Here is a 26,046-nt window from a genome sequence, read left to right on the forward strand (position 1 = left end):
TGGAATAAATATGCTGAAACATATATGACCTGGACACATCTTTACTTTATTCTTTTGGCTCCAGATCCAGTTGCATTCTGAGAAAGTAAACCCAACAGCAACAGAGAGAGAAAAAGAAATGCAAAAAAACCCTGTGATAAGGCTTGACATAGACATATGCTTACTTACTGTTGGAATATATGTTTATTTAAAATATATTTATATATTAACAATAAATTATGAGCAGGCAAGAGGTAGCAGATGCTGTCTTAAAATACTTTAATCAATTATACACAAACCTGGACTAACTTCAGCATGCTCAGTATATCACATGGGCAGGTCCTGCATTATCTGTTTACTCCCATAAGTTAGGAGGTGATAAGGGGTGTCAGTTAATTCCAGTGATTTTTTTCCTGTGTGCAAGCATTCCTCATAAGGGTACAAGTTTCCAGGGCCAGACAACAGAAATCAGTTAACCCAAGAGTGACATGTTGTGCATTATATTTTAAGAGTTACATTAAGAAAACCTTTGCTATAAAAACCTTCAAGCTAAAAAGCAAAGTGCTTGGAGCTGAGGAACATCAGAATTAAAGTTGTCCTTGCAGCTAATGCCTTATGATACCATCTTTAATTACAGTCGTCTTTGTCACTGTCTCTGTAGCTTTCAACTTATGCAACAAAACGCTGCATGGATCTTTCTGACAACATTATCTCTCACTACACAGCCTATTATTTATGCTGATCAGCCAACGCAGAGTGCTGGGGCAGACAGACATCTCATCACTATTTGGTGACAGCAGCAGAACGTGGAGCCTCATGTCCAGTGGTGGTTATTTCAAGGTCTGGAGGAGAATGCAGCTGCCCAGTAATGGACAGTTATCCCCTTGTCTCCAGCAGAATCCTCCTCTTCTTCTCCTGGCCACCTCAGGCACTGCGTCACCCTGCTTTCTTCCCTCACTGCCTCGGCTGGTATCTCCTACCTTAGGTCTGATGCCCTGGTGTTTGCCCCTCCGTGCCAACGTCTTCCTCCACTCTCACTCTTGTTCTTCTCACACTGTGCTGCTCCCTTCCAATTTCCCCCCGCTCTTTTTCCTCACTTTCCAACTCTGACACTGCCCCTCTCTTTATTCCTCCATGGGTAAATCAAGTTCCCTTCTCTTCCCTCTCTCTAAGCTGGAACACAGAGCAGACCTTGTCTCGCAAGTGCTGAGAGGAAATCTGCAGACAGCCCTTTTATTTGGAGACCAACCACAGAGAGATTTCTTTGGCGTTGAGCTGGAACATGCCCAGCTTAGATAGGACTTTTTTACATGTCAGAATTTAACCAGTCTCTACTGAGCATGTACAAACTGCTAAGACAATCCTGCTTAGACATGGTTCAAATTTGGGAGTAATTTCCCAAATGTGTTGAAAAGCAAATTTCTGGTAGACTCCCTTTGCCAAATTTTTGCTCTTTGATTCCATCCATGGAGGAAAGGCATCTTCCAAGGAAATGTTTGAAGGAATTTGGCTTACCCATAGACAAAATAACATACTTTCTCCTAACCTTGATCTTGGATACAGATGCATCAGTCTTGATAAAACTTGCAAAGCAAAAATAAAAAGAAACAAATAAAGCCAGACAGAGGCCAATACTCTGCATAGGAAATTTCAGTTTGGTGCATTGAACTTTGGCAAATGTATAAGCAACTGACAAGAAGACGTAATAATGAAAAAGCATTGGGCAATCTCTGCACCTATAATTCATAACTCCTACACGTTTTAAGAGAATGGAAATTACTCATGTTCATCAGGAACTGAATATATGGCCTCTGTTATTACTTGTATTATTCAGTTAGCAACAGCAGCCAAGTGTGTGTCTAACTGACTTTCATTAACTTCAGAAGTATACCTGACAGAATTAAAATCTATTCCAATTCAACCCTTCTGTATTTTTCTCCTGATGTACCACATACAAACCTTAATCACAATACAATCTATTGGGATAACAAACTAAATCAACAATGCACTTCATTTGCAGGGATCGTCACGTATGAGATGCTTCCAGGTATGCAAATACCTCAGGCAAATATTGAGCCGTGGCTCTAAATGAAACTCTCAGAGATAAAAAACTATCTTTTGTATTTTAAAGCTACATTTTATTCTAATAAAAAAGAGAATCTGTAATAGCCTGTGCTAGAATGGTAGAACGGTAAATTTTACCCTATTCAGGAGGCCAGCACAAAGTGAATTTCTTATGGCAGTTAACATCCAGAACCAAAGCTAGGAATAAAATGTTTCTTTGGTCAAGTTTCATAAATTTTTGGTGGCCCTAGCTGTCAGTATTGCATCATTCACTCCGCTTTTGGTTCTTGGTAGGCATCTCCTCTGGAACAGAGACCTCCAAATGAGCAAGGCACTTGAGGCAGACATTTTACCTTTAAAAGTTTCAGCGACTTGCCGAATAGCAGGGAATGTGACCTCCTCCAGGACCGCTGCCAAAGTCAGGCTCTAATGCCAGATGTTAAGGGCATCTTTGAGTCTGGACGAGTGACTGGTTGAGATGCCCCCCTCTAGGCAGGGGTCACAAACATAACTCCTCTGGAAAGCTGCCTACAGCCATTCTCACCGAGCAGGAGATAACACCAGATCCCCTCCTGCCTGCAGCTTCCCCATCTGCAGCCATTGATGGAGCAAAGCTCCCAGCCTAAGTCCATCTCTGTGTCCTTTTGCCTCGATACTCCTTTTGTTCCACAAAGACCAACACAAACTTGCTTCATTTCCACGCTGCTCCTGGTCTGCTTCACCCTGCCCACCATCTCTTAGGAGGCTGCTGTTTGGCTCTGCCTGTAATGCCAGCTTTTCTCTTCCATTTTGCTTTCTTCCAGACCAATCCTTACACAGTGGAGTAATGTGTGCTTTTCACCATCCTTCCCCTCCTTCCCAATATTCCTTTCCACAGAAAATGAACAAAAATGTTTTGTTTGCTCTAAGTTGTTGCCCAGCTAAGTTGCAAACAAAGCATAGACTTTCTGCTGCATTCATATAAAGCCCAGCACTATAAACCCTCTTATAAACCACAGACAGTCCAAAAGTATGGCCCTGGCAGTGCCACAGCAGACACAACAAGCACTGGTTGCTTAAATGTGCCCTTAGCTCCTGCCATGCTGTTGTTTCAGCTATCAGTTCTGTGCAGACATATTTTGTATTTCATATCTAAACAAAATAAACAGAGAGATGGAATTAAAAAATAAATAAACTGCCTAACTCCGTGACTCAGAAGCTGCATAGCAGAAGAGGCCTTTGAATCAAAGAGAAATGAAGATGTCCCAGGGTATTTTGGGGATGCTTAGAAGGGGCATCCTTAGAACAAGAGCCTGTTGAAGTAGGATGCACATTCATATAATTACACTGTTAAGAACTGATGCAGAAAAGAACCATTCAGTGACGTGTTACCAAAAATTGCTGCCACCTTCCCTGTGGTTCAGTGGTCCCATGAGTACTAGCCCCATCCTACCACATCCCTGAATGTAGTTTATAATACAGAAATGAACACGACTGCACTTCCAAATATTTAGTGAGACATTTTTATAGAAGAGATGGGTAGTTCTATCGTTCTCAAATTAGAAGCATAAAATTTGGGAGTTTGGGAATATAGTAGTAAATCTCACTCTGAACTGTCCTACCGATGTATTTTAGCAAGTTTATTTTAGATCATTGTTGGCATGGGTTCAAGCAAATTCAATATCAGCTGCTTTCTTACTTTTCACAGGTTCTGCTCCTCTTGGAAAATTTGCCACTCTTATGACCATTGAATGGGATATCAAGACTCTGCCATCCTAGGCACAAATACGGCCGCCAGTCATTCATACAACAAACATCAGCTCCAGCCAACACCTCCTCATCACCCACTTGACTGCAGTGTGAGGGTCAGGGTTTTGCTGTGTTTGACGGTGCTTTGGGCCAAGAGTTCTCATCACACCTGGTATTACTGGCCAAATCTTAATGGATAAATGTCATTATTAGGAGCTCTGCTTCTCATGTACATCTCTTTCCTTAGCCCTGCTGCTTGTGCCAGTTGCCCGGATGACCTGGAGGATTCAGAAATTAATGCTCAGGAAGTGCTTGGAAACTTATTAAGCATGCTTATCCTTAACCGTGCCTTCACAGGCATAGGCTGGAAATTTCTTTCTAACATGATTTTCCCCTAAAATACCAGTAACTCCATGGCATATCCCACTAAAAGGGTCCTGCAAAGCCCTATCTAGGTTCTGCAGTACTCCTACCTTTAAAAATGTTTGTGTTTATGTGAAGTCACTCTGTGCATTTACCAGCTAGAGCCACAGCTGGGAACACAGGCTACAAATTGAGGAGGTTTATTTTCCTCTAGGAAAGACCTAGAGCTGAATTTTCAAATTTCGTGGACACTTGGGTTATAGCTGGGGCTTTTCTGTAGTTGATAACCACACTGGAGGTCCTCTGCATGTGAGGTCCTCTTGCAACCTTCCAGCATATAACACATTTAGTTAAAAGAAATGGCCTTTGATGAAGTTTGTTTCTTAATCTCAACTTCATCCCACTGCAGCCTGGTTTGGCTCCATGCTGGGGTTGTGATCAGGTGGCTGGTGCCCATCGGTGGACTGGGGGAACTTGGGGTGGCAGAAAGGCAGCACAGTGATCACTGCCTGACAGAATGCATTAGAAATGTCCAGACCTGCAGCTTTCTCCTGGTAGCTCTGTCTCATTGCCTAGCTTTGACTACCCTCTTGTTGCCATTTCTTATTACATTATTCCTTTGGGTTAAAAACACTTGGTTTCAGCTGGGCTTTCCCCTTGCCTCTGTCCCTATAAATTCAGAGCAACAAGGGGAGTGGGTGCTGGAGCAGTTGGCTATGAGAAGGTAGCACAGTCGTCCTCCATGGGACCATGTGTGGAAATGTTCCTACTGCAGTACAGTGCTCCCACCTGGAGGGCTCAGGAGCATGGAGAAGTGGGTTCCAAGACAATTTTTTGTTATTTCTGTGACCTTCAAGGGTTATTTCTTTTCTCTTCTTTCTTCCTCACATTCATTTCTGTCTTTCCAAATAATCTGTCTGGCCTCTGTTCTTCATTTCTGCTCCATCCAGTACTAGTGCACATGCTCAGCTTCATGCTTGGCATCAGAGATTGCCCTGCACAGGTCTAAGGATATGTAAAGGCATTTGGAGGTTTTGCAGGCCTTAACCTCAACTCCTTCATGGCCACTGCCCATATGGACACTAGTGGTCCATGAGGAGCCCAGTAGTCGCTGTTGGTTTTGCCTGAGGAAAGCCTTCCCTTTGCTCATCGCAGATGATATTTCGGTCTTTGAAAGAGTCTACCAAATATGTAAATCCCTGATAATCATGGATTCTAACATGAAAGCTTGGTTTATTTATTAAACATGTATCTGAAAGGTCTGAATGCTAAAAAGTACCCTACCGTAATAAATCACCTGTCCCTTGGTTTCTGACAGCCCTTAGGATGCTTCCTAGATTCAGCTTCCCTGCCTTCACATTTGCTCTTCTATATTATTTGTTTCTACAGTGGCATTCCGTTTTCCTGCCGTTTAGGATCCTGCCAGCATCAAGGATGCTGTTTCTGGTTTCTGCTTTGACTTGGGGCAAGTTGCAACCTCTTTATCTCCCCCATCCCTTCAGACGAGTCTGCCTGTAAGACCCCATGCCAATGCGAGGCCCTACAGATTTGACCCAACCAAAGTTTTACTCCCTTTGCTTCACTTCACTCACCCACATCAAACAGCACTGGAATTGTTGCTTAGTTGGATTGCAGTCCTGCTGGCTAACGGGAGAAACGATACACAGAATTGGGTCTGAAATATTTGCATCATACTTTGAAGGAGGATTATATGAAACAATCTGTTTAATACAAATAATACATTAAACAACCTGTGTGTGACACCTACAAGGAGCAGATCTTCGAAAATTGGATAAGATTTCTGCGGGCAATACATCTTAAAAATCAACGACACCGCATGTCCAGAAGGTGGATCTAGAAGTAGCAAGCATGGTAACCATTATGTTCCTGGGACTGTATTATGTGTAGTGAGAGTGCTCCAGGCATGGCTACCTACCCCTCTAGAGACAGGGCTCCTGCCGCTTCCCATGCTGCATAGGGATCTCTAGGGCTGTGCATTTGCCTGGGAGAGGCTGTGAAGGTGAGGGATTGCCAGTGCCAAATTAACTTTATTGCTGTATATGACACCCCCTGTTTTGATAGGAAGGCAATCAGAGCGGCAATCGAAGGTGTATGGAACCTCGACCCCAGCCAACAACCAAGACAAAAAGAGTGGAAAATCATCAGCCCAGCAAAAACATCTGCCTAGGGAATGTCCCTGAGCTCTTCTTACTCCCTGGCAGGCCAAGGTTGTCTAAGAAGGATAGATTTTGCAGAAACAAAAGAGACCATCATAGTCTTCGTGATCATCTGACTCCAGCTATAAAACACTGCCTGCAGCCTTTTGAATTAAATCACAAGTGGTAGGTTGCAAGGGAGACTGATAGATTTCACTTTGCTGGTTATTGCTGCTTTCCCATGTCCAATGATGTAATGTATGGACACGTCCAGCGGTGGGAATGTGCTGGCATCGGAGAGTGACTCGGGCTGAGGCTCCTCAGCTCTGCGATCCCACCATATTCCCCAATTGAGAAACACGATGGACTAGTCATAGCAAGACTTCTTATTTGGCTTCTGCTGCACACATTCTTGGGGCTGTCAATTCTCCCAATATTTATTTTTAAAGCTCCTGGACCTGTGTAAGGAGGTGCGAATCGCAGCCCTCTCCTGTCAGCTCCCTCGCCCCTAAAAGTTTCTACTCTTTTTTTAAGTCTGAAAAAACTGAACCGTGGGGCCGAAAGCCAAGCTGGGGTCCGAAACGGGCTGGCGTTTGGGGACACCTCCTTTCCCCGCGGTTTTTAAGCCCCCCCCTCCCTGTTTTTCCCGGGACACCCGGGGCCGGGGGCGCGGGGCAGCCGAGCGCTGGGGACACGCGGCAGCGCCCACATCCCCCTCGAAAAAAAGGAGCTTTGCTACCTCCCCGCTTTTATACCGGCCGGCTCCATCGGCACGCGTCGCTGCTCATGCTTTCCACTGGGGGGGAGGACGAGAGAGGGGAGCCCGAGGCGGAGGAGGAGGAGAAGGAGCTGGGAGGGAGGGAGGGAGGGGGGGAAAGTTGCCTGAATTTGCGAGGGGCGAGAGCCGGCGCCGGCGCCGCCTCCTTCCACTGGCTGGGGGAGCTGCCAATCTGTGTTGTAATCCTGCAGGAATTTCTGCGGGGTTTAACTGGGAGCCGCGCCGCCGCCGCCGCGCACTCGGGGCGGAGGGAAAAGGGCGGCGGAGCGGGCAGCGACGCGCAGCGCAGCGCGGAGAGGAGCGCAAGCACCGCGCGGGCCGGAGGGCGCCCGCCGCCCTGCCCCGGGCGCCGCCGCCCCCTCCCTCCCTTCCCTTCCCCTTCCCTCCGCTTTCTCCTTTGTGCCCGGCACCGCGGGAATAATGCGGGGCGTGTGGTTAGCGCTCACCGTCAGCTTCGTGGCCTGCGCCTCCGGGCAGCCGGTGAGTGCCGGGGCGGGCGGGGGCGGCCGAGGGGGACGCGCGGGCCCGTCCCTGCCCCGACCGGGGCAGCTGTTGATAGCCGAGCGCTCCGGAGCCGGGGGGATCTCCCTGGAGGTGCTCCGGGCCAGGCTGGATGAGACTTGGAGCAACCTGATCTTAGTGGAAGGCGTCCCTTGCTGGTGGCGGCCGGGGTGGGGTTGGAACTGGATGATCTTTCAGGTTCCTTCCAACCCAAACTATTCTACGATTCTGTGATATATGAGACCTCTGCGCTGCCCCCCGCCCCAGCGGCCGAGCGGAGCGCCCCGCCGCCCTCCAGCGAGCCTCAGCGCAAGTTTTCCGCGGCGACCCGGCCGCCTGCCGGTCCCGGAGCGCCCCCGGTGCCGCTCGGAGCCCGCGGGGCTTTGTCCCCGTCCCGGCGCTGGGAGCCCGGCGAAAACGCCGCCTCTCCGTGCAAAACCAGCCCGGTTGCTGAAAAGAGAAAAAAATCTAAAAAAAAAAGCAAAAAAAAAAAAAAAGGTGTGAGTGCGCTTGCCTGCGCGGCTCCCTGCGCACCGTCCCGGTGCGGGCTCGCCGGGAGATGCTCGGGATAACGCCGCTGTTTACACTTTTTTAAACGAGCCACAAATGTGTTTGCTAAGCGGGGACCTCTGCTTAATGCAATTAACTGGGCTGCTGGGCTTTGTACCTCTGGAAAAGGCGCTCTCCGGCGAAATGCCCCCGTCCTTTCGCAGCGCGGAGCCGGGGAGGGCGGCTGGAGGGTTTTAGTCTCCATCGATGCTTCTGAGATCGCCTGGAGGGAAGGGGGCGTGCAAATGGCACGATTGCAGTGTTCCGGCAGATATTAGGAAATAATAAATTGAGGTTTCACTGTGAAATAAAAAAACCGTGACAATTTAATCCAATTAAAATGAGCCGCTCCACTGAACTAAATAATGTCACCAGCTTGGGTTAACTTTTGAAGTTGTCTGGCTATTGTATAAATTAGCCCAGTTGCAGCCTTCCCGAAACCTGGCTCATCGTTAGGGATTTCTAAGGATACAATTGCAAAACACGTTTCTTAAGGACTAACAAAAAAAGGGGTTTATAGAACACCAGTTCCAGTTTCCGCTAACTGCGCTGTAGAAACACCCTTGGCTAATCAGGTACAATATACTTTAGCGTTATAGAAATGCTGTTGTCACCAAGTTCTCTTATGGTGTAGTAACTATTAACTGCGACGGTAATTAGTAAAGTATTAAGTTTTAAGGTTTTTTGCCCTAGGATGAACACGCTGTGGCAGTGTGAGGTGTGTTCCCCAGCAGCACATTTTGGGGTTCGGGGGGAGCGTGAGGCGGGGGACCCTGCCTGGCCCTGGTGCAGTGTCTGCACCGCTGCTAGAAAGTTGTGGGGAGATTGGAAAAGTAAAGGGAGGGTGGGTTTTTTTTCCTTCTCTCTTTTTTTTTTCTCCTCCTTTTTTTCTCTTTTCGCTATGCAGCAGCTACGTTGTCCCTTAAGGTAGAATTTTGTAGACCAGTCTCTGGGAAGAGAGATGCCAAATCTGACATCGTTGCAGAAAGCTGCCATGGTCATAAGAGTAATTTTACATGGATACTTAAAAAAAACCCTGCTGACTCTGTTAAGTGGTTTTAGCTCTGAATTTCTTCACCTTTGTTTGATTCTGCTATTATTATCTGGCAAAGCTGTGAGCTAAAAACTAATTTCTGATGAAGTAAATTATCCAGGAGTTTTTTGAGTACTGGAGGGGGGAAGGCAGTAAGAGATTTAATTTCCTAAAGCGGTGAGTTCCCTGTGTTCGCTTCATGTAACCAACAGACCTCGTTATTGGAGTGGGCCAAGTAGATGTCAGAGCCCTGTTAAAAATATACCATAAATGAGACCTACCCCTGAACCTGGGAGCAGTTTATACATCTTGGGTGTGCGCTGTGTATGCCCTGATGTGGGCTGTTGTGCTGCAGATGTGCTCTGGGGTGCTGTGCCACCTCCCTTGGGGGAGCAGCCGTCTGGGGACATGGTTGGGATACAGAGGGTGAGAGGGAGCCCGGGCTGTTTGTTCCGACCTGTGCATGGTGGCAAACATCGCCCATATCAAAGCTGGTGGATCACAGCCAGGGCTTGTGAGGTGGTTTGCTGCCATCAGCGCAGCACGTAGTGAGATGCCATGTTAGAGTGGGGTCCAGTAACCCTGACAAATTCACCCAGGCTGAATGGCAAAAATTATGCTTTTTAGGTACCTTCAGGTTTTCCCTTTTAGGATAGGGAAAGAGAGTGACATAAAACTGCTGGAAAGAAAAAGGAAACTCTGTGAGAGGCCTTATGTGCCTTTTAAAAGGTTTGGTCCAGTCCCGATACTAGCGGGAATCAGCTCTTGCTGATTTTAATAGCACTGGAGAGCAGTGCCAAATATCCAGCTGTACTTGTCAGCTCCCATTCGGAAGAGGCTGATAAACCTTTCCGTTTCATCCTGGTTCCCAGCAGTGGGACAAATGGCTTTCCAGACCTTGTGTGACAATCTGGTCCATGCTGCAAGCCCAAGCGTTGGGAAACTTTGCTGGCTAGAAGGCTGTCCTGCATACTGCAGTGTTATAGTGCCGCTCTCCTAACATAAGGTCAATCACAGCTCTCCCTCAGTGAGGTTTCTGGAGACTGCTTCGCGTCAACAATGAGTGCATCGGGTTGTTTTTCAGGCTTTCAGTAAAACAGAGCACTGGGACATCAGCATCAGCTGGGTGGTCTTTCTGGTTCTTCTGTAAGCATCTGAGCACATATTTGTTGGCATAAATATAGTTATTGAAGGATGGTCCGAGGGTAACATTTGGTTTATTTTTCAAAATTATTTAGTGTTTTAGAAGCAAGATGCTATAATTTTCCTGCATTTGTTTCTAATGGTTACTTTGGTTTTGGAATTTGGAAAATTAATAGTGTGTTGGAGGGGAGGAATGTTGGTTTTTAAAAAAAAATACAGCTAGACTTTGGGATGGTAACTAGAACAGAAGACAGAAGGACTGAAAAGATAGGTGGCATTTCAGATTTATATGCCGTGCATGTCTGTCCTCTGAGTGTGTTAAATCTGCATTGCCAAGTAAGTTCCAAAGAAATGTAGGAAGCTTTTTTATTCTTGATTTATTTCCACCTTTCTGCAACTCTCATGAGGTTTTTCTTCTCACTGTAGAATTAGTTAATACCTGTACCTTTTTGTGGCTTGGCAAAGCCTGGAGTCTGCCAGCAGCATCTGCAGTGGCTGTTTCCCTTGCTCTGGCTGAACATCTGGGTGCTCCTGTCCAACAGCTGCCTGCTTGCCATGCCCTGACCATTTGGGGAGCTCTGTGTTTGCTACCAGTCTTGGGTGTTAGAATTCTGGTGCTGCCCCTTATCTGGATGTTCTCAGGAACCACTTTCTGGGATAGGTTTCCCTCCCAGGTTGGCGTATCTTTTAAATAGTGAAGAACAGATCATTCTTGACCTGAGCTCAAACACTGAAGCAGTCTCTCTTTTTGATATCTTAGCCCCAAGCTGTGTATTGGAATGGACTTAATATATAGACCTAAAGTGCAAAGGTGTTTTCTATGCATTTTTTTCTAGATCCAGGACAAATATCTTGGGGTTTGAAGCCGGGTACTGGGATTGTGGTTCTTGGGCAGATGATACCTCTATGGTAGGCTGGAGCCAATATCTGCAGCTAATGGGATGAAAATGATGGACTTTGGAGAACGAGCCATTAAGCCTTTGGTTTGTTTGACGTTTTGATGGATCTAAGTTTCTATGGTTCAAATCTTAAGTGCAATCTCAGGGTGACCAAATCAAGGCCTAATTTCTCGACTAGCAGAGGCCAAGGCTTTATTTCTTGGCTAGCAGAAGTCCGAGTTATGAAAAGCCCAATTTCAAACACACAGCTATAGTCTAATGCCTCCAGAGAGGGTGGTGGAGCGTTACCTGCTGTCCTTGGTGGGTGTTTTGGCAGGGTATCGTGAGCCTAGAGAAGAGCTTGTTCCTCGCTGCAATTGCTGAGCTCCCTGTGGAGCAGCCAGTCTTTTGCCGGGTTGTCCGTTTGCCCTGCTCTTCATGGCCAATTGTCTTGATAAAACATCAAGCAGAGGCATATGAATAGTATTTATTAATTACATTATCTCACCAAATTGACTTTTGCCATTGACCAATTTAAACATTTTCCTTATGGCAAAGAATTACAGGCTTTAGTAAGACTCAGCAGCTGAACAAAGGGCTCTTGTCTAGTTACAGAAAAGTAGTCTTTTGTCTTCTGAGTAGATTTGACTGACTATGATTTTTAACAGAAATGTTGTCCTTGGGACTGGCAAGCTTATTTGAGGCCCCATGTAAGACCCTGCTTGAATGTAAGCCATAAAAATGCCCTCTGCGCTGCTGCATTTCAAAGAGGATGCACAAGTCATGAGCAAGCAGTTTGGTCCACATTCAAGTTGCTTTGCTGTCTGTGTTGTTGTGAACATGAGAGAATTACTGTAGGTTGTTCTGCGAACAGCTTGTTGTTTGGTTGTCTGTTTCATGTTTACAAGATGATACTAAACTGCTATCTATAGTTTTTTTCAGGACTAGTAATTTATTCATAGGTTATATAGCACTATTCAGTGATTTGGGAAAAAGATTTCTCCTGCTCACATTGAAGTATAATTTGCAATCTCTCGAGTAAAGACTGCATTAGTGTTTGACCCTGTAATAATGACAGTTCTCTGTATGTATGTTGTTTTCTTGATTAGCTCTGCCCTGAGGGATACTTTCAAAAGCATACCAGATATTTAGGCAGAAATACAAATCCTCAAAAGTACTGGAAAACTGATTGCAGTAGGAGAAAAAAATAGCATTTAACAACTGTTTGCAACAAGTACTTTTGTGCTGAACAAAGGATTTTTGTCTCAAGTAGGGGGTTCATTTAAAGTGAAATAATGACTAATAGGGTGGTGATGAATCTGCAGAACTTGGCCTTGTCTGGGAGACAGGCTATTTGTCACTTAAGCCGTGCTTAACCAAAGCCTGAGCTGGGTGCTCCATCTGAAATCACTATTTTTAGTTTATATGTGAACAACTTCTTCAGAAATCTCTCTTCTAAGGTAAATTGTTTTGTTCCAAAGGTGAATTGATTTGGGAAAGTTCAAATAAAAACCTGTTTGGCTGTGTTTGAGTTGTGAGCATGAAGATAAATACATACTTTGTACTCTTATTAAAGGTGAGGAGACAAAAGGACTTGCAGAAGGTCAAATAGCCTGTGGTATATGCAGGAACTGAATCACAACATTCAGAAACCAGCATTGTGATTAACAACCAGGATGTATTGTCTGTGTTTAAATATTATGTTGTCAGACACGTTGTTCCTGCTTGATTAACCATAATAAAGCATAATTTTCTCTAGAGGTGCTTCCACAGTAATGGAGGTTGCTTTTCCCCTTTCAGATCAGTGTGAAGTGGCCCATCCTTACTTTTTGACGTGTATTTCAGAAGTGTAACTGTAATGGTCCTGCATAGCTGTATAAAACAGTGCTGCCAAAGCAATACAGCCTGGGAGGTGAAGTACTTCTCAGAGAGCAGTTGGGTTCATGACTGGTATGGCCTCAAAACTAGGGGTGTTTTGAAAGGAGAAAAAAATACAATGTATTTACTGCTACATGAATGAATAGCCTAACTAGGTCTTCCATCTCCCCTACCTTCCACAGGATCCTCTTAGGTATGTCTGCTCATGTGCCTGCATTAGTGACGCAAGTAGAAGTAAGCTTTCCTCTTTCTCTGGGCTGAGCCGCATTAATTCCAGCTGTGATGACTCTGCGGTACCTGCAGGAACAGCTGGCTGGACACAGCAGCTGCAGGGCACATCTGTGATCAGCCAAGCCCCATGCACTTGATTTCTTTTGGCTTTAAGAGCTAAGTCTTGTTTGGTTTTTGGACTGGGGTCTGCAAGGGAAGGCTAATAATTGGTTTGAATCCATGGTGTAACTTGGAGGCTATGGAGAGGAGACGTGTCCAGGAGATAAATTCTTCCTTTGCTGCGTTGTTTATCTGTGCTTACTCTGGATGTAGAGATCTCGGAATCAGTGTGTCACTTAAACTGATTACCAGGTGAAAGCCTTCACAAAGCCTTTTCTTTTGAATCCCTTTCAAGTGTTGTGCAGTTCTGCCTTCATATATGCAGGCGTATAGGTGTGGCAATGATGGTGTTCTTATTATTTAAAATGAAAACCTGCAAGGGAGGCAAAGCAGAAGGGTGAAGCTAGTTCAAAGTAATGGAAATGTATCATCAGTGGGACATCCAAACATTGAGCTGCAGCTGAACATGAATTTGTGACATTGCGTAAATAAAAATAAGCACGGCTAAAGCCTATAAATAGTAATAGTGTGCAAGTTCTGCAGTGAGGATGTGCATGAAATAATATTGCTGAGAAGCATGACTTTGAGTTTTCTGCAGATAGAGGGTTGCAGAACATCTAGGGACTGCGTATCCTCCCAGCTGGGAGCTCAGGGCACTCACTACTTTGCTGCTGGTGGCAGTGCAAGCACAGGAAATGAAGTGTTTGTGTAGCAAGGAGTAGGAGCATCCATGAAGAGGGTGTGTGAAATTTGGTTATGTTACTAACTGGCTTGCATAAATCTCATTGTGAGAAGGTGAAAAGTTCTCAAGAACTGCTGTGGCAGCATAAAATGTTAGAAGATTAAAGCTTTAGGATCCTTAGTGACTTAAGCATCTGTAGCATGTGGGCTTGACAAATCTCTTTCTTATGGTAAAACAAGAAAGATGCCTAGTCCTGGAGGTAGATAGGAAAAGTTGTTAAAGTACCATGTGTATTTTCTAAATTCTTGGTTTTGGTGGAGTTGCTTATAATTTTCCAGTCATGCACTTTTTGATTATGTCTCATCTGTGAAGGCTGATTTTTTTGAACGTAACGTCTAAAATGCCATGAAACTAAACTTCATGGAGCACATTTGAAATTAAGTGTTCATAGACATTATTGCTCTCTACAACAACCTGAAAGGAGATTGTAGGGAGGAGGGAGCTGGCCTCTTCTCCCAAGTGACAGGATAAGAGGGAATGGCCTCAAGCTCTACCAGGGGAGGTTCAGGCTGGACATCAGAAAAAAATTTTTCATGGAAAGGTTCACTGGGCACTGGAACAGGCTGCCCAGGGAGGTGGTTGAATCAGCATCCCTGGAGGTGTTTAAAAGATGGGTGGATGAGGTGCTGAGGGGCACAGTTTAGTGATTGATAGGATGGTTGGATTTGATGATCCTGTGGGTCTTTTCCAACCAAGTGATTCTGTGATTCTGTCTTCCACAGATCATTTAGCACATAGCTCTCTGCAGCGGCTTCAGTTATAGCTTGGAAGGTCTTTGAAACTTTGTGTGTGTGTGTTTATTCTGTATAGATCTTTATTCTACATAGATCTCTATTTTACATATGTTTTTATTTTACACACTTTTGTGTGTGTATCTTTCTATGAAAGGCTGTGTTTTTTTCAAGTCTTAGGAAAAGAAATGCCCTGCAGAGCATGAGGAGGACTCTCAGTTAAAAAAAACAGAACAAAATTGGTTTCAAAATTGTCTTAATAATTCTCCTGGCCTGAAATAGGGTGGGAAGAGCAGCTTCTCTGACCTTACTTAGTAGGGAAAAAAAGCCTTAAACAGAAGGTGGTCTTCACAAATGGTTTTCCTCTTGTTTTTCCACTTGTGAGCAATTTCATAACAGTTTTCATTCATAAGTATGATTTGATCCTCCAGAGCTCCCACAGGAAACTTTGGCTTGATTCTCCAGCACAGCCTTCCCTCTGCCCTCAAGGCCCAGGTAGAGGGACACGCATTATTTTCTCTGCAAAATATGAATGAGTTGTAAAAATTTCATTCTAAAGACACAAACTGGGAATAGCGGTTAGCACATGTCTGTACCTGACCTGGCCAGGCTGGGAGGTTGCACCAGAGCTTTTATGACCTGAATGGACTCCTGGCTGAGCTGAAATTGTGTCTGTGTTGCAGCTTAGGCCAATTGAATTTGCCTTTTCTTCCCTTTTGACCAAAGTACTTCAATGAATATACTACTACTACGGCATGAAAGCGTGGCAGAGGTGTCCAGAAGCTTGGCAGTGAGCGGGAGGTGGGTGAGGAGGCCTTATGGCAAAACATGAGATGGTTTCTGCTCTTCTGGTAGGAGCTTCAGTCCTTCCTACAGAGCAGGATATGACATCTGTTTGCATGCAGAGGGGAGGAATGATGTGAGGGTGTTGAAGAAGCAGCAGCTCTGAAAACTGACCATAAAAGCATATGCTGATACCATTTAACAGTCTTATCGCCAACCTATTGAATAATGTTTGGATACCTCATTACAGCTTAATGGCCTGACTGCAGGGTCTGAGGGTGAGGAAAGTAGGTACCATGGCCACCTGTTAAAAACAGACTTACCTCCTTAAAGTGCGCAAGTGCTGGAGGAGACAGGTGTTCAAGCTGAGTGTGACTGGGTGTCTGCAGTTGTGCTGCCTGTTGGAAATGCTTTTCTTGCTGGTGGCATTTAGCCCAAGCAGCCATGTCCTGTTGAAGAGCAGGGCTATGTTCTACAAGGGGGGATCTCTTTGCCTTTGGTGAGGCTCCAGCTTAGTAATAAATAGCCTTTCTGCTGGGCTGGGGAGGCAGAGGTTTGTCCATACCATGGTGCTGGGGCTCACTGGATGGAGGGAACCTCTGATAATGCAAAAGCATTGGGTCTGAAATGGTTTGAGATGGTTACTCTTCATGGTGTTGTTGTATTGAAAATGTCACTTCTTGTCTATTTCATAACTGTAGGGCACTAGAAAGGAAAAATTACCTTTCTTTCCTTTTGTTCCTACTGTGATTTACAACCTAAAAAACTTATTCTTCCCTTGGCTGATCTGAAGTTACGTGCCTTCACTTACAGTGCCTTCTTGACTCTATCTCTCTGACTTAACCAAGAGCTGGTGACTTGCATCTTGATGTAAGACTTTCCTGGTGGACATCTGTAATTGGTTTTCTGCCTGGTGGCATAGACTGTCATATACCAAAAGGCAGATAAACTTAGTAGTGATGAAGGTTTCCAGATACTTCTTTTGAGAACCACGAAACTTGTCTGTGTGTTAAAGAAGTCTTCTGGGCTTGTAAATATGTAGTAGTATGACCAAAGTCATGTGCCTATCATTTTGCTTTTTGTTTTTCTGACCTTCTCTATCTGTACTGGAAGAATCAGGCAGCTTTCAGTTATGACAGAAAGAATCTTAGTTTGGGAAGAAAAATGCGGTGCTTCTATAATATACAGATAGGAATCTCTGTGATACTTCTTCACCATGTTGCTCCTTGATGTTTCATGTAACATCTGAAGATCTTATCTCCACTGGTTTAAATGTACAAAAGTATTTGACGTGAGGATCCTGAAGAAGACTGAAGAGAAAGCGTCTACCGGAAGAAGTTATCAGTCTTAAAAAAAGTAGGTAAGATCACTTGTCATGAAGATTGTGGATGTACAGACAGTCAGAGCTGGCACAGTTCCTGTTTAGTAGAGTAGCTCACATGGCATTTCTGTTTTTGTGGTCAGAGATGAAGGGGTCCTAAGGGAGGATTAGCTGGAGTATTTTTTGCTATTTCTCTGTGGCTTCCTAGAGATGCACAGGAAAAGCTAATCTCTGTCTCTGTCTCTCTCTCTCTATTTAATTCAGCTAACCTAATTGGAAAGCCTCCTTAGAGCAGTCTCCTGCGGCAGCTAGCTGTAGCGGCTGTACAATTAGTAGTGTCACCTAACGGGGAGACTAAAACAAGAAACGGTAGAAAACTGGAGGTGGATGTTTCTGTCTATCTTAACAACTCTCCCAACAGTCAAACTTGCTAGAGTGAACTCAGCCGTGAATTTTAAAAGCTTAAAAGAAAAGGGAAAAGTATGAGTTTTTAAAGATTTGAAATTCTGAATGCTTCAGTTTTCTTACTGCTAGTCTTGTGCTGTTAAGCTCCACAAAAGGTGTATTTGACCACAGAGTCAGAGGACATATAACCCCCTTTTACTCTTTAAAGCATTTGGTTTTGAGATTTGGGCATTGTTGCAGTTAATTTACAGATTAATTTGTTAATGAAATTTGACACAGATGTGACTGGGTGTAGGAACTAGTGGGCTCTGTTGCCCGTTCCTTGAGCTGTGGGCAGTCAGGCTGTGAGGGAAAGAGGTGCATAATTAACTGCTTTATATATCTAGGGACAGTTCTTTGGCCTTTGCCCTCCCAGCTCGACTACTGGAGTATGCTCTACTGGAGGATAACCCTGAAGCCCATTAAGAGCAGGAGCTGGCATGGAGGAGAGCATCAGCCCTGGGGCTGACTGTGCTCCAGCAGGGCAGGAGATGATGGAGCTGGTGGCAGTGATGCTCCCTGGCCACATGGTTGAGGTCTCTATGCAGGCACCAGAGGGCAGAGATGGGTTTGCATTTGAATCACCCACTTGGCACTTTCCAGCTTCACATTATTAATTGTTGTGATACTAATGTCATCTGGCTATACATCTATATTCAGGGAGTGTTTAGTTAAGAGTATGTGTGGGGCAAGTAATAATTTCCCAATCTGTGCAAAGTTATGTGGCTGTCATATTTGAAATGTGTGACCCGTGGTTAGAAAGGATGGATTTTGGAAGTGCTATTAACTGAGTGGCATACGTAAGGGGTTGGAAAATGCAGGCTATTTATAAATATCCACAGGTGGAGAGGGAGGCAGCAATGCACAGTACTAGTAATATTTATCAGCAGTATAGAAGTTCATCTCTTAAGCCACTGGGTCTAATGCACTAAAAAGTATTTGATCTGAAGTCTGGCACAGCCTTCAGATGGAGCTGTTCAAAAGCGTCCTGACCTAATTTCGCTGCGGAAGTGTGCAAGCCTTCCTCATTCCCCTAACTTTTTGCAGAAGTTTTCAGTGATAAAGTCTTCATCCCCTACAAATGCATAAATTTTGCTGCAGAGCATTTGAATAAAAGCAGCCATTACAAGCCAGGTGGTAAATATAGCATGCAGCTTAACAGAAATGACCTTCAATTAAGCAGAAGCAGACCCTTCTCCTGTGCTTTGCAGTTGTCAATTAGCTTGCCTTAAGACTTTTTTTTTTATTTGCTGGGTCTTTTTGTGACTAATTGCAAAGCCTGAAGTGCAGTGCTGGCTCTGAGTGTACGAGTAAAGACTTTGTGTTATGCTAAACATCTCTAAAATGTGAAGCAGCTTATAAATAAGAGTTTGCTTTCTTTTCCAGGGAACTAAATCATTAAATTATAAAGTATTGTCCACAAAACTCTGTAAATTTATCAGTTAAAGTATATAGCATAAGTTCTTTGACTTACTTTTGTATAAATCAAAGCAGATGTAACAACATTATGTCTTAAATGAGCTTTGTCGTCAAAAGAAAATGAGAAGAAAAGAAGTCTTTTTTTCAATGGAGGTATGATAGTGTACTGCAGCAACAGATAGTGTTCCATGTTATTGTCTGTGTAGGTGTAGGCTGTTTTTATCAGAAGATAAAAACAAATAAAGCAGTCTGAACTGAGGGCTTTTAATTTCTGTTTGACCTGTCGCTTGTACATTTTCTCATGCCATTATCATTGCAGTGGTGGTGTAAGACTACCAGTTTCCTACCAGAAATGTCACTTGTTGTTCAGTCTATGTTATTTGACTTGTGCTAATGTATTTTTGAGCAATGCTGTGCAGCACCTGGTAACTACGGTGCACATAATAGTGATTTGTATCTTCAGTTCCTTTTGTCTGTAAATGTCTTTTGCTTCCAACCTCATTTCCTGCTGCACTTGTGCTGTCAGGCAAGGCAGGTAACTGTTAGCATTGTCACCACTCTTCAGTCTCAAGTTGCAAGTACAAGATCCAAAAGCAGAAGAAAAGGTAGATGAGAAATGGCCTCCTCTGGTCCTTTGCCCACCCTTCTGCTCATTCAGCTCACAGCGGGGTAAAAGGGAGTGGGGAGGAGACAGTTGGGAGTGACTGAAGTACTGGCAGACTTGTCAGTGGGGAGGGAATGCTGGGCTGCTGAAACATCTTGGCCGGACCTTAATTCAAGGGAAAATCTGGAGTTGACTAGTCTGGAGTGGAAGAGAATCCCTGTATCAGAGATAGTAGCTCTGTCTTGAGTCGTCAGCTGTGTCTCTTTGACAGCACTGGAACACACAAACCAAGTGTTTAAGCAGACATGGATGATTTGAGCACCTCATCCCTCACCCCATTTGCTTTTTGGAAAGTGAGCGTGTGGAGCCAAACTTTTCAGCTTGGCATTTCTCTCTGGTGTTCGTGTTTTTTTTGGAAGCCTTTGTATTCTCCTCTCAGACTGCAGAAGGTCAGGAATGGTGAATGCGATGTGCTGATGTAGTTGGTGCCCTCCTCTGATCAACGGAATCACTTCAAAACTTATTTTGGTGCAAATCACTGCTTGCCTGCTTAAGTGATCAGTAACTGTGCTTGCTGAAATGGAGGGGGAGCCTGCTGAATTTAGGATTAGTTGGAGAAGTATCAGGTTACTGAGGGCACTATAATCAAGGTGACAGCTGCTTTCCTTCTGCTTATTGAAACAAAATATCCCAAACCTTTTGACAGAGCCACACCAAACACATTAACTTCAGTGCTTTTACTCTTTCCACAAGTTGGTGGAATACTTAGCACTGTTGGCTAATGAAATATTTGAATGCTAATCTCTTTCCATGGATACCAGAAAGGAAAATGTTGAGTATTTCTGCCCTGAGAGCATGGACATATGCTTGCACCGATGAACCTTTTCAAGGCAGATGGTGCAGGGAGGGAAGCAGTTTCTCCCTGAGGTGCTTGTACACTTGCTGCAGCCGCTGAGCGTGGCATGAGAGGAAGGGTGAGCTCCAGCATGCTCAGAGCGGGATTTTTTTGTGGCTCAGCAGCTGCTCTCTGGATGCTCGCTTCTCTGTACCCTGCATGGTGAGCAACCTCTTAAGGCAACACTTTCTCCATCCCACCCCTTCCAAGGTATTTACACTTGCCCTTAAGTAACCATTTCTTTCTTTGGCTCCTTAAGCTGACACATACTGAGATACTCAGGAGAGAAAAATGGGAGGTGCTACTTGAAATAGCACTGATGTGCTGTTTGGGAGAAGTGTTTTTGAGGAGCAGGCTATGAGAGTTCTCTCTGAGCTCTATTTATACCTCCCTTCTAATTATACTAGTTGATTTTATTTTATTTTTAAACAAAAACTCCTGTGAGTGTCTTAGCTACAGAAAAACATGAAAATACGTTGCTGGCGTTTGGGTGCAGTTTGTTTGCAGTGATGAAGGGCAGATATGTGGGGAAGAGGTTTATGTGAAAGAATAAGATATATTAAGATCATGAGAATTACTAGCCCTAGGCTTTATTGCAGGGTTGTGACTAAAGTTTTAGGAGTCATCTTCTTGTGCAAAGCCTTTTCTTAATAGGTTCCTCTTCAGAGAAAACTAGTCCTAGGCTTGGATTTTGGATTGCTGGAGCCTTGCTCCTGGGACAGTCAGAAGGTGGTAAGCCTTCAAGGCAGAGTTGTCCTTTTCCTGGGTCTCTGTGGAAGGGGCTGCTGCAACAGACAGCATCAGAGGTTGAAATGGGAAGCCTGAATCTGTAATGACAGCGGTGATGAGAGATTTAAAAATTTCAGTGGGGAAAGACAAGAATAATCTAATTGCTGAGCCTCACTACAGAAAGTGTAGCTTTACCTGCTTCGTGGCAACTGCTGCATTCCTTTCTGGTTAGGATGAGCAAGAACATGGAACAAAATTGATTAAACTTGACTCACACAGGCCTGATAAAGTTCACCAGGTGTTTCACTTGAGTGCATTTTAAGAGGTGGCTCTAAAGCCTGAGGCAGGTGGAGCTGCAGCAGGAGGGAAGGTGGGTGGTTTCAAGCTGCAGGGTTTGTAGGAGGCTCCCTCCCTGCCACGAGCTCCTGTCATGCAGCCCTTGTCTTCTACCAGGCTGCCAGCATGACTGGAAACTTCCCTTTTCCCTGGCCACAGAGTCCTCTCCAGCTTATGGAAAAGCACGTCTGTATCACTTCATTTGTGGTCAATGGCGTGAAATGTTTTGAGAGTTCAGAGCGCGTTTTGAACAGCACTGATACTCCCATAAGGGCAAGGAAACAGGGTGAGACTTAAGGTATTGATGCAGCGCAAACTGCATCCCCTTGCTTGCTGCTGCTTGATTATTTCAAAGCACCTAGTTTATCCTTTTATCTTTTCTCGGTTGTACCTAACTGGGGCAAAGCCTCTGCTGTGCAGACACCATGTTGGAAGGCATTCATTTTGAAGCAGGGTAATGGCTCAGTAGTGAGGAAGCATAAATGTCTGTCAAACAGCTTTTATATCCCATGACTCTTACTTCTAGATGGTCTGGAGCACTAGGTGCCCCAGTAGCCAGTCTCCTGTGAGCAGAAGACTAAGTGATGTAGGCCACCACAGCTATGATTGCATCCAGGCTTTCCTAGGGCTACTAGTTAACCTGAACCCCTGTGCTTGTGCCGCAGAGATCCCGCGTGCCTCTGTTTTCAAAATTCCTGAGGTGTTTTTTTTTTTTTTCACGGTGCAAATAGAGGCTGAAATTGTAAGGCTGACCTCTTGCATAAGGTGACAGCTTGATCCAAGGGGGAAGAGACAGACATCAAGGGAAGTAAAGAGGCAGTTGTTACAGTGTGATTTTTTTGTACGGCTGTTTTGTTTTCTTTTTCCATAATTATTTTTAATCTTCTCCTGCTGGCAGTGTAAGAGGCATCAGAAGAAGGCACTGTGTTCATTAGGTGTGGTGCAAGACTTGTGAAGCCTGACCAAAATGAATAGGCTTCACTGGATAGCCATTGAGTACATGCTCTGTAAATAACTCCTTCATTTTCTCTTGTGGTTTGGGAGATGAAGGGGGACTTTCTTTCAGCCCTCCTACTTATTTAAAATAATATGCTGGCATGCCAACCAGAGCAGGATTTATTTTTTGCTAATCCTGGGAGAAGCAGCCCATGATTAAGAAACTGTTGGTTTCTGACTCTTAGTTTGTTTTCTTGCATTTTTGATGCTTGTTCTTGTATGCTAAGGTGTTCACAAAAGCATAAGAAAGTGTATTTCTGGGGAAGTTTTGAAATGGATGACATTTTCCAAAAGGACAGCGTGTCTCTCTTGGCCATGGTTGTCATGGTCAAACAAGTAAATATGTAATTTGGTAAGCAGCCCAATTTTGAAAATATCTATGGATCTGTCCCATCATACCCTTCTTACTGTTTTTGTAATTCCAGACAGTTTTGGAAATACCACCGATGTCAAACCCATGTATTTTTGGTTGGGCTTTTATTTTTTTTATATTTCAGTAATTTAAAATTACTTTTTAATTCTGTCATAATGTTCTGGATTGCTGTGCAGAAAATACACTGGTTTTCTAGTATATTTAGCACATGTTAGGAATGATGTAGCCCAGAACTCCAGTAGTGGTGTCTCAGCACTTTGTGTGGAGGAAAAAGTGGCAGAATATCAACTTCTGTTCATTTTTATACCTCTCAGCTGGAACTGTTGCTAGCAGAGCTTATTTAAGCATTTGTATTTCCAATGTGGGGGCGTCTGCACTCAACTAATGAGAAATGTCAAACTTTGCTGAAAATTTGGTAGAGGGAATGGGGTAATGTTGCAGTGCTGCTGTGGTTCTCTGGTGGATGTGAAGGGCATGAAGAAAGTCAGATGGAGAGGCACAGGGAAAGAAGAGAGAAGAGCTAAAAGTCATTCTGTGACTGAATCATAGAATGCCAGGTTGGAAGGGACCTCAAGGATCATCTGGTCCAACTTTTCCTGGCAAAGGCATGATCTAGACAAGGTGGCCCAGCACCCTGTCCAGCTGAATCTTCAAACTGTCCAATGCTGGGGAATCCACCACTTCCCTGGGAAGATCATTCCAATGGCTGATTGTTCTCGCTGTGAAACTTTTTCCTTTTGTGTCTGATTGGAATCTCCCTAGGAGTAACTTGTACCCATTACGCCATGTTTTTTCCATATGACTCCATGTAAAAATGGAGTCTCTGTCTTTTGTCACCACCCTTTAAATACTGAAACATGTTGATAAGGTCTTCCCTAAGTCTTCTTTTCTCAAGGCTGAACAAGCCCAGTTCTCTCAGCCCTTCCTCATATGCCAGGTTTCCCAGTGCTTCCATCATCTTCGTGGCCCTTCTCTGGACCCTCTCCAGCCTGTCCACATATTATTTGTATAGCAGAAACCAAAACTGAACATGGTATTCCAGGTGTAGCCTGACAAGCACTGAGTAGAGGGGAATAATGACTGTTTATCTCTGCTGGTGATGGCCTTGCTGATGCAACCCAGTGTCCTTTTGCTGCAGTAGCACCCTGTTTGCACATATTGAATTTGTTGCCCACCAGGACCCCTAGGTTCCTTTCCATAGAGCTAGTCCTCATCCAGCTAGATCCCAACCTGTGCTGCAGTCCTGGATTATGTTTTTCCAAATGCAAGATCTTACACTTGTCTTTGTTGAGCTTTGGTTCTTGTTAGCCCACCCTTTCAGGCTATCCCAGGTCTTCCTGCAGGATGACTCTACCTTCTAAAGTGTTCACTTCCCCACTGGGTCTGGTATCATCAGCGAAGTTGGTCAAGGTAGATTCGATCATGTCGTCCAGATCACTTATGAAGATATTGAACAGCATTGGGCCCAATATTGATCCCTGGGGGACCAATGGGGGACCCCACTTATGACAGGTTGCTAGTTTGAAAAGGAGCTATTTTCTACCGCCTCTGGAGGATTTGTTCCCTACCTTTCTTAGGGACTGAAGTAAGACTGGTGGGCTTGTAGTTTTCTGGATCCTCCTGTAAACCCTTCTTGTGGGTGGAGATGACATTAGCATTCTTTGAGTCTTCTGGGACATCCCCTGATCTCCATGATTTCTTAAGGATTATGGAGAGCAGCCTTGCAGTGACATCAGCCAGCGTCCTTAACACACTTGGGTGGATATTGTCAGGGCCTATTGATCTGTAGGGGGTCAAGCTCCTGTAATAGTTCCCATACCAACTCTTCCTTCGCTGTCAGTAGGACTGTGTTTGCATCAACCTGGGCTTTTGTTCCCAAGGCCTGGAGCCCAGCAGTGCTGGCAAAGACAGGGTTGAAAGAGGTGCTGAGAACCCCTGCCTTTTCAGCACTGTTGGTGATTGATACACCTCTCACGTTTAACAGTGAGCCAATATTTTCCTTTTGATTCTGATTGCTGTTTTCGTGCCTGAAGAACCCTGTCTTGTAGTTTTTGACGTCTGTGGCATTGGTATACATACACTTGAGGTGGTTGATCTTCTGGCTCTCATTTTGGGAGGCAGCTAAGGAACATTTGTCGTTGCTCTGGTTGTCCTGGCTTTATTCCCCATTTAGATGGAAAGGCATGAGCATTGCCACCACTTTTGATCCCATTGGTTGCTCACAACCGACTAATGCTATTCCAGAAAATTAGACGTGCTTTGGAAGTGGCTGCAGCAATGGACAGGAGACCGGCAGTTTTCTCTGAAAAGGATAGAAAACTCTCAAGAAAACCTGCTTGCTTTAACTTTTGATTCCTTCTACACTTGTTTATGTTGGTTTTTAGTTTTCTTTTGTCACAGACAGGTTGTGACTATGATCAGTTCATCATTGTACTATGCCAGCAACCAAGCAAAGCACTGATGGGGAGTGAGCACCTTCAGTCCTGGCAGAGGTGCTAGAAAGTGAGGGAGTTGCCTCATTCCACCAATCCCTGAGTCATTCACCTTCTCCAAACTGGTGCTTCATCAGGGAAGTGTCATAGTGTTGCAAATAACGAGGTGAGAGATGAAGGCAAAGGTAATGGCGGGTTTAATTGTGGGACTTCAGAAAGGTGATACCTTGAAATGGAAGTGTACTTGTGTAGCTCTTGTGAAAGCAGAGGACCACTTTCACTAGGAAAAGCAGGACAGAGTGGCAGGCTGGAGCTAACTATTTGAGTGGAAAAAAAACAAATACCCCTTGTGATATTTCACATCTGAACTAATGTGAAAATAGATGAATAGATATGGCTGTTACTCCAATACTTCAGGTTAAAAGAAGAAATTTCTTGTTCCTACTGCAAAACCAGCACATCAGTTACTGCTTTGATCTGCTCATGTAAGAAGTAAAGTACCTGTATTTTATCAGGCTTATCTTTGGAAATATAGGTGATTCAGGGCTTTCAGCATATGAATTAACCAAGTTAAAGGTTATGCATCATAATGCATATATTTATAATATTCTTATATGATGAAAATTAGGTAATATATATATGAACTATTAAAAATTATTTAGTTTTACCTAATAAATATTTATTAGCTGCTAAATATCAGTCATTCATGCCTGGTGAATGAGGTTCTCCAGGAGGCAGCTTCAGCTGGGAAGGCATCTCTCTCCTGCCCTCTCTGTACAGTTCTACATTAAGCAGTGTCTTTCCCACCTGCTGCTTTTTGCCCGTGGTTAGAATGTCCCTTTTCAGTGCTTGTCAACAAGT

At 44.4% G+C, this 26,046-nt stretch overlaps 1 protein-coding gene across 1 annotated transcript in view; it reads left to right on the forward strand.

Moving 5' to 3' along the window:
* The first annotated feature begins 7,253 nt into the window (after window positions 1-7,253).
* The window catches only part of SDC2 (syndecan 2), a 59,887-nt gene continuing 41,094 nt past the window's right edge, over window positions 7,254-26,046 (forward strand). The window contains exons 1-2 of the mRNA XM_069854409.1: window positions 7,254-7,417; window positions 7,454-7,548. Of these exons, the coding sequence (XP_069710510.1) occupies window positions 7,489-7,548 (60 nt within the window). The 5' untranslated portion in view covers window positions 7,254-7,417; window positions 7,454-7,488. The remainder of the gene's footprint in view (window positions 7,418-7,453; window positions 7,549-26,046) is intronic.

Source organism: Phaenicophaeus curvirostris, chromosome 3, assembly GCF_032191515.1.
Source record: "Phaenicophaeus curvirostris isolate KB17595 chromosome 3, BPBGC_Pcur_1.0, whole genome shotgun sequence".
Taxonomy (NCBI): Eukaryota; Metazoa; Chordata; class Aves; order Cuculiformes; family Cuculidae; genus Phaenicophaeus; species Phaenicophaeus curvirostris.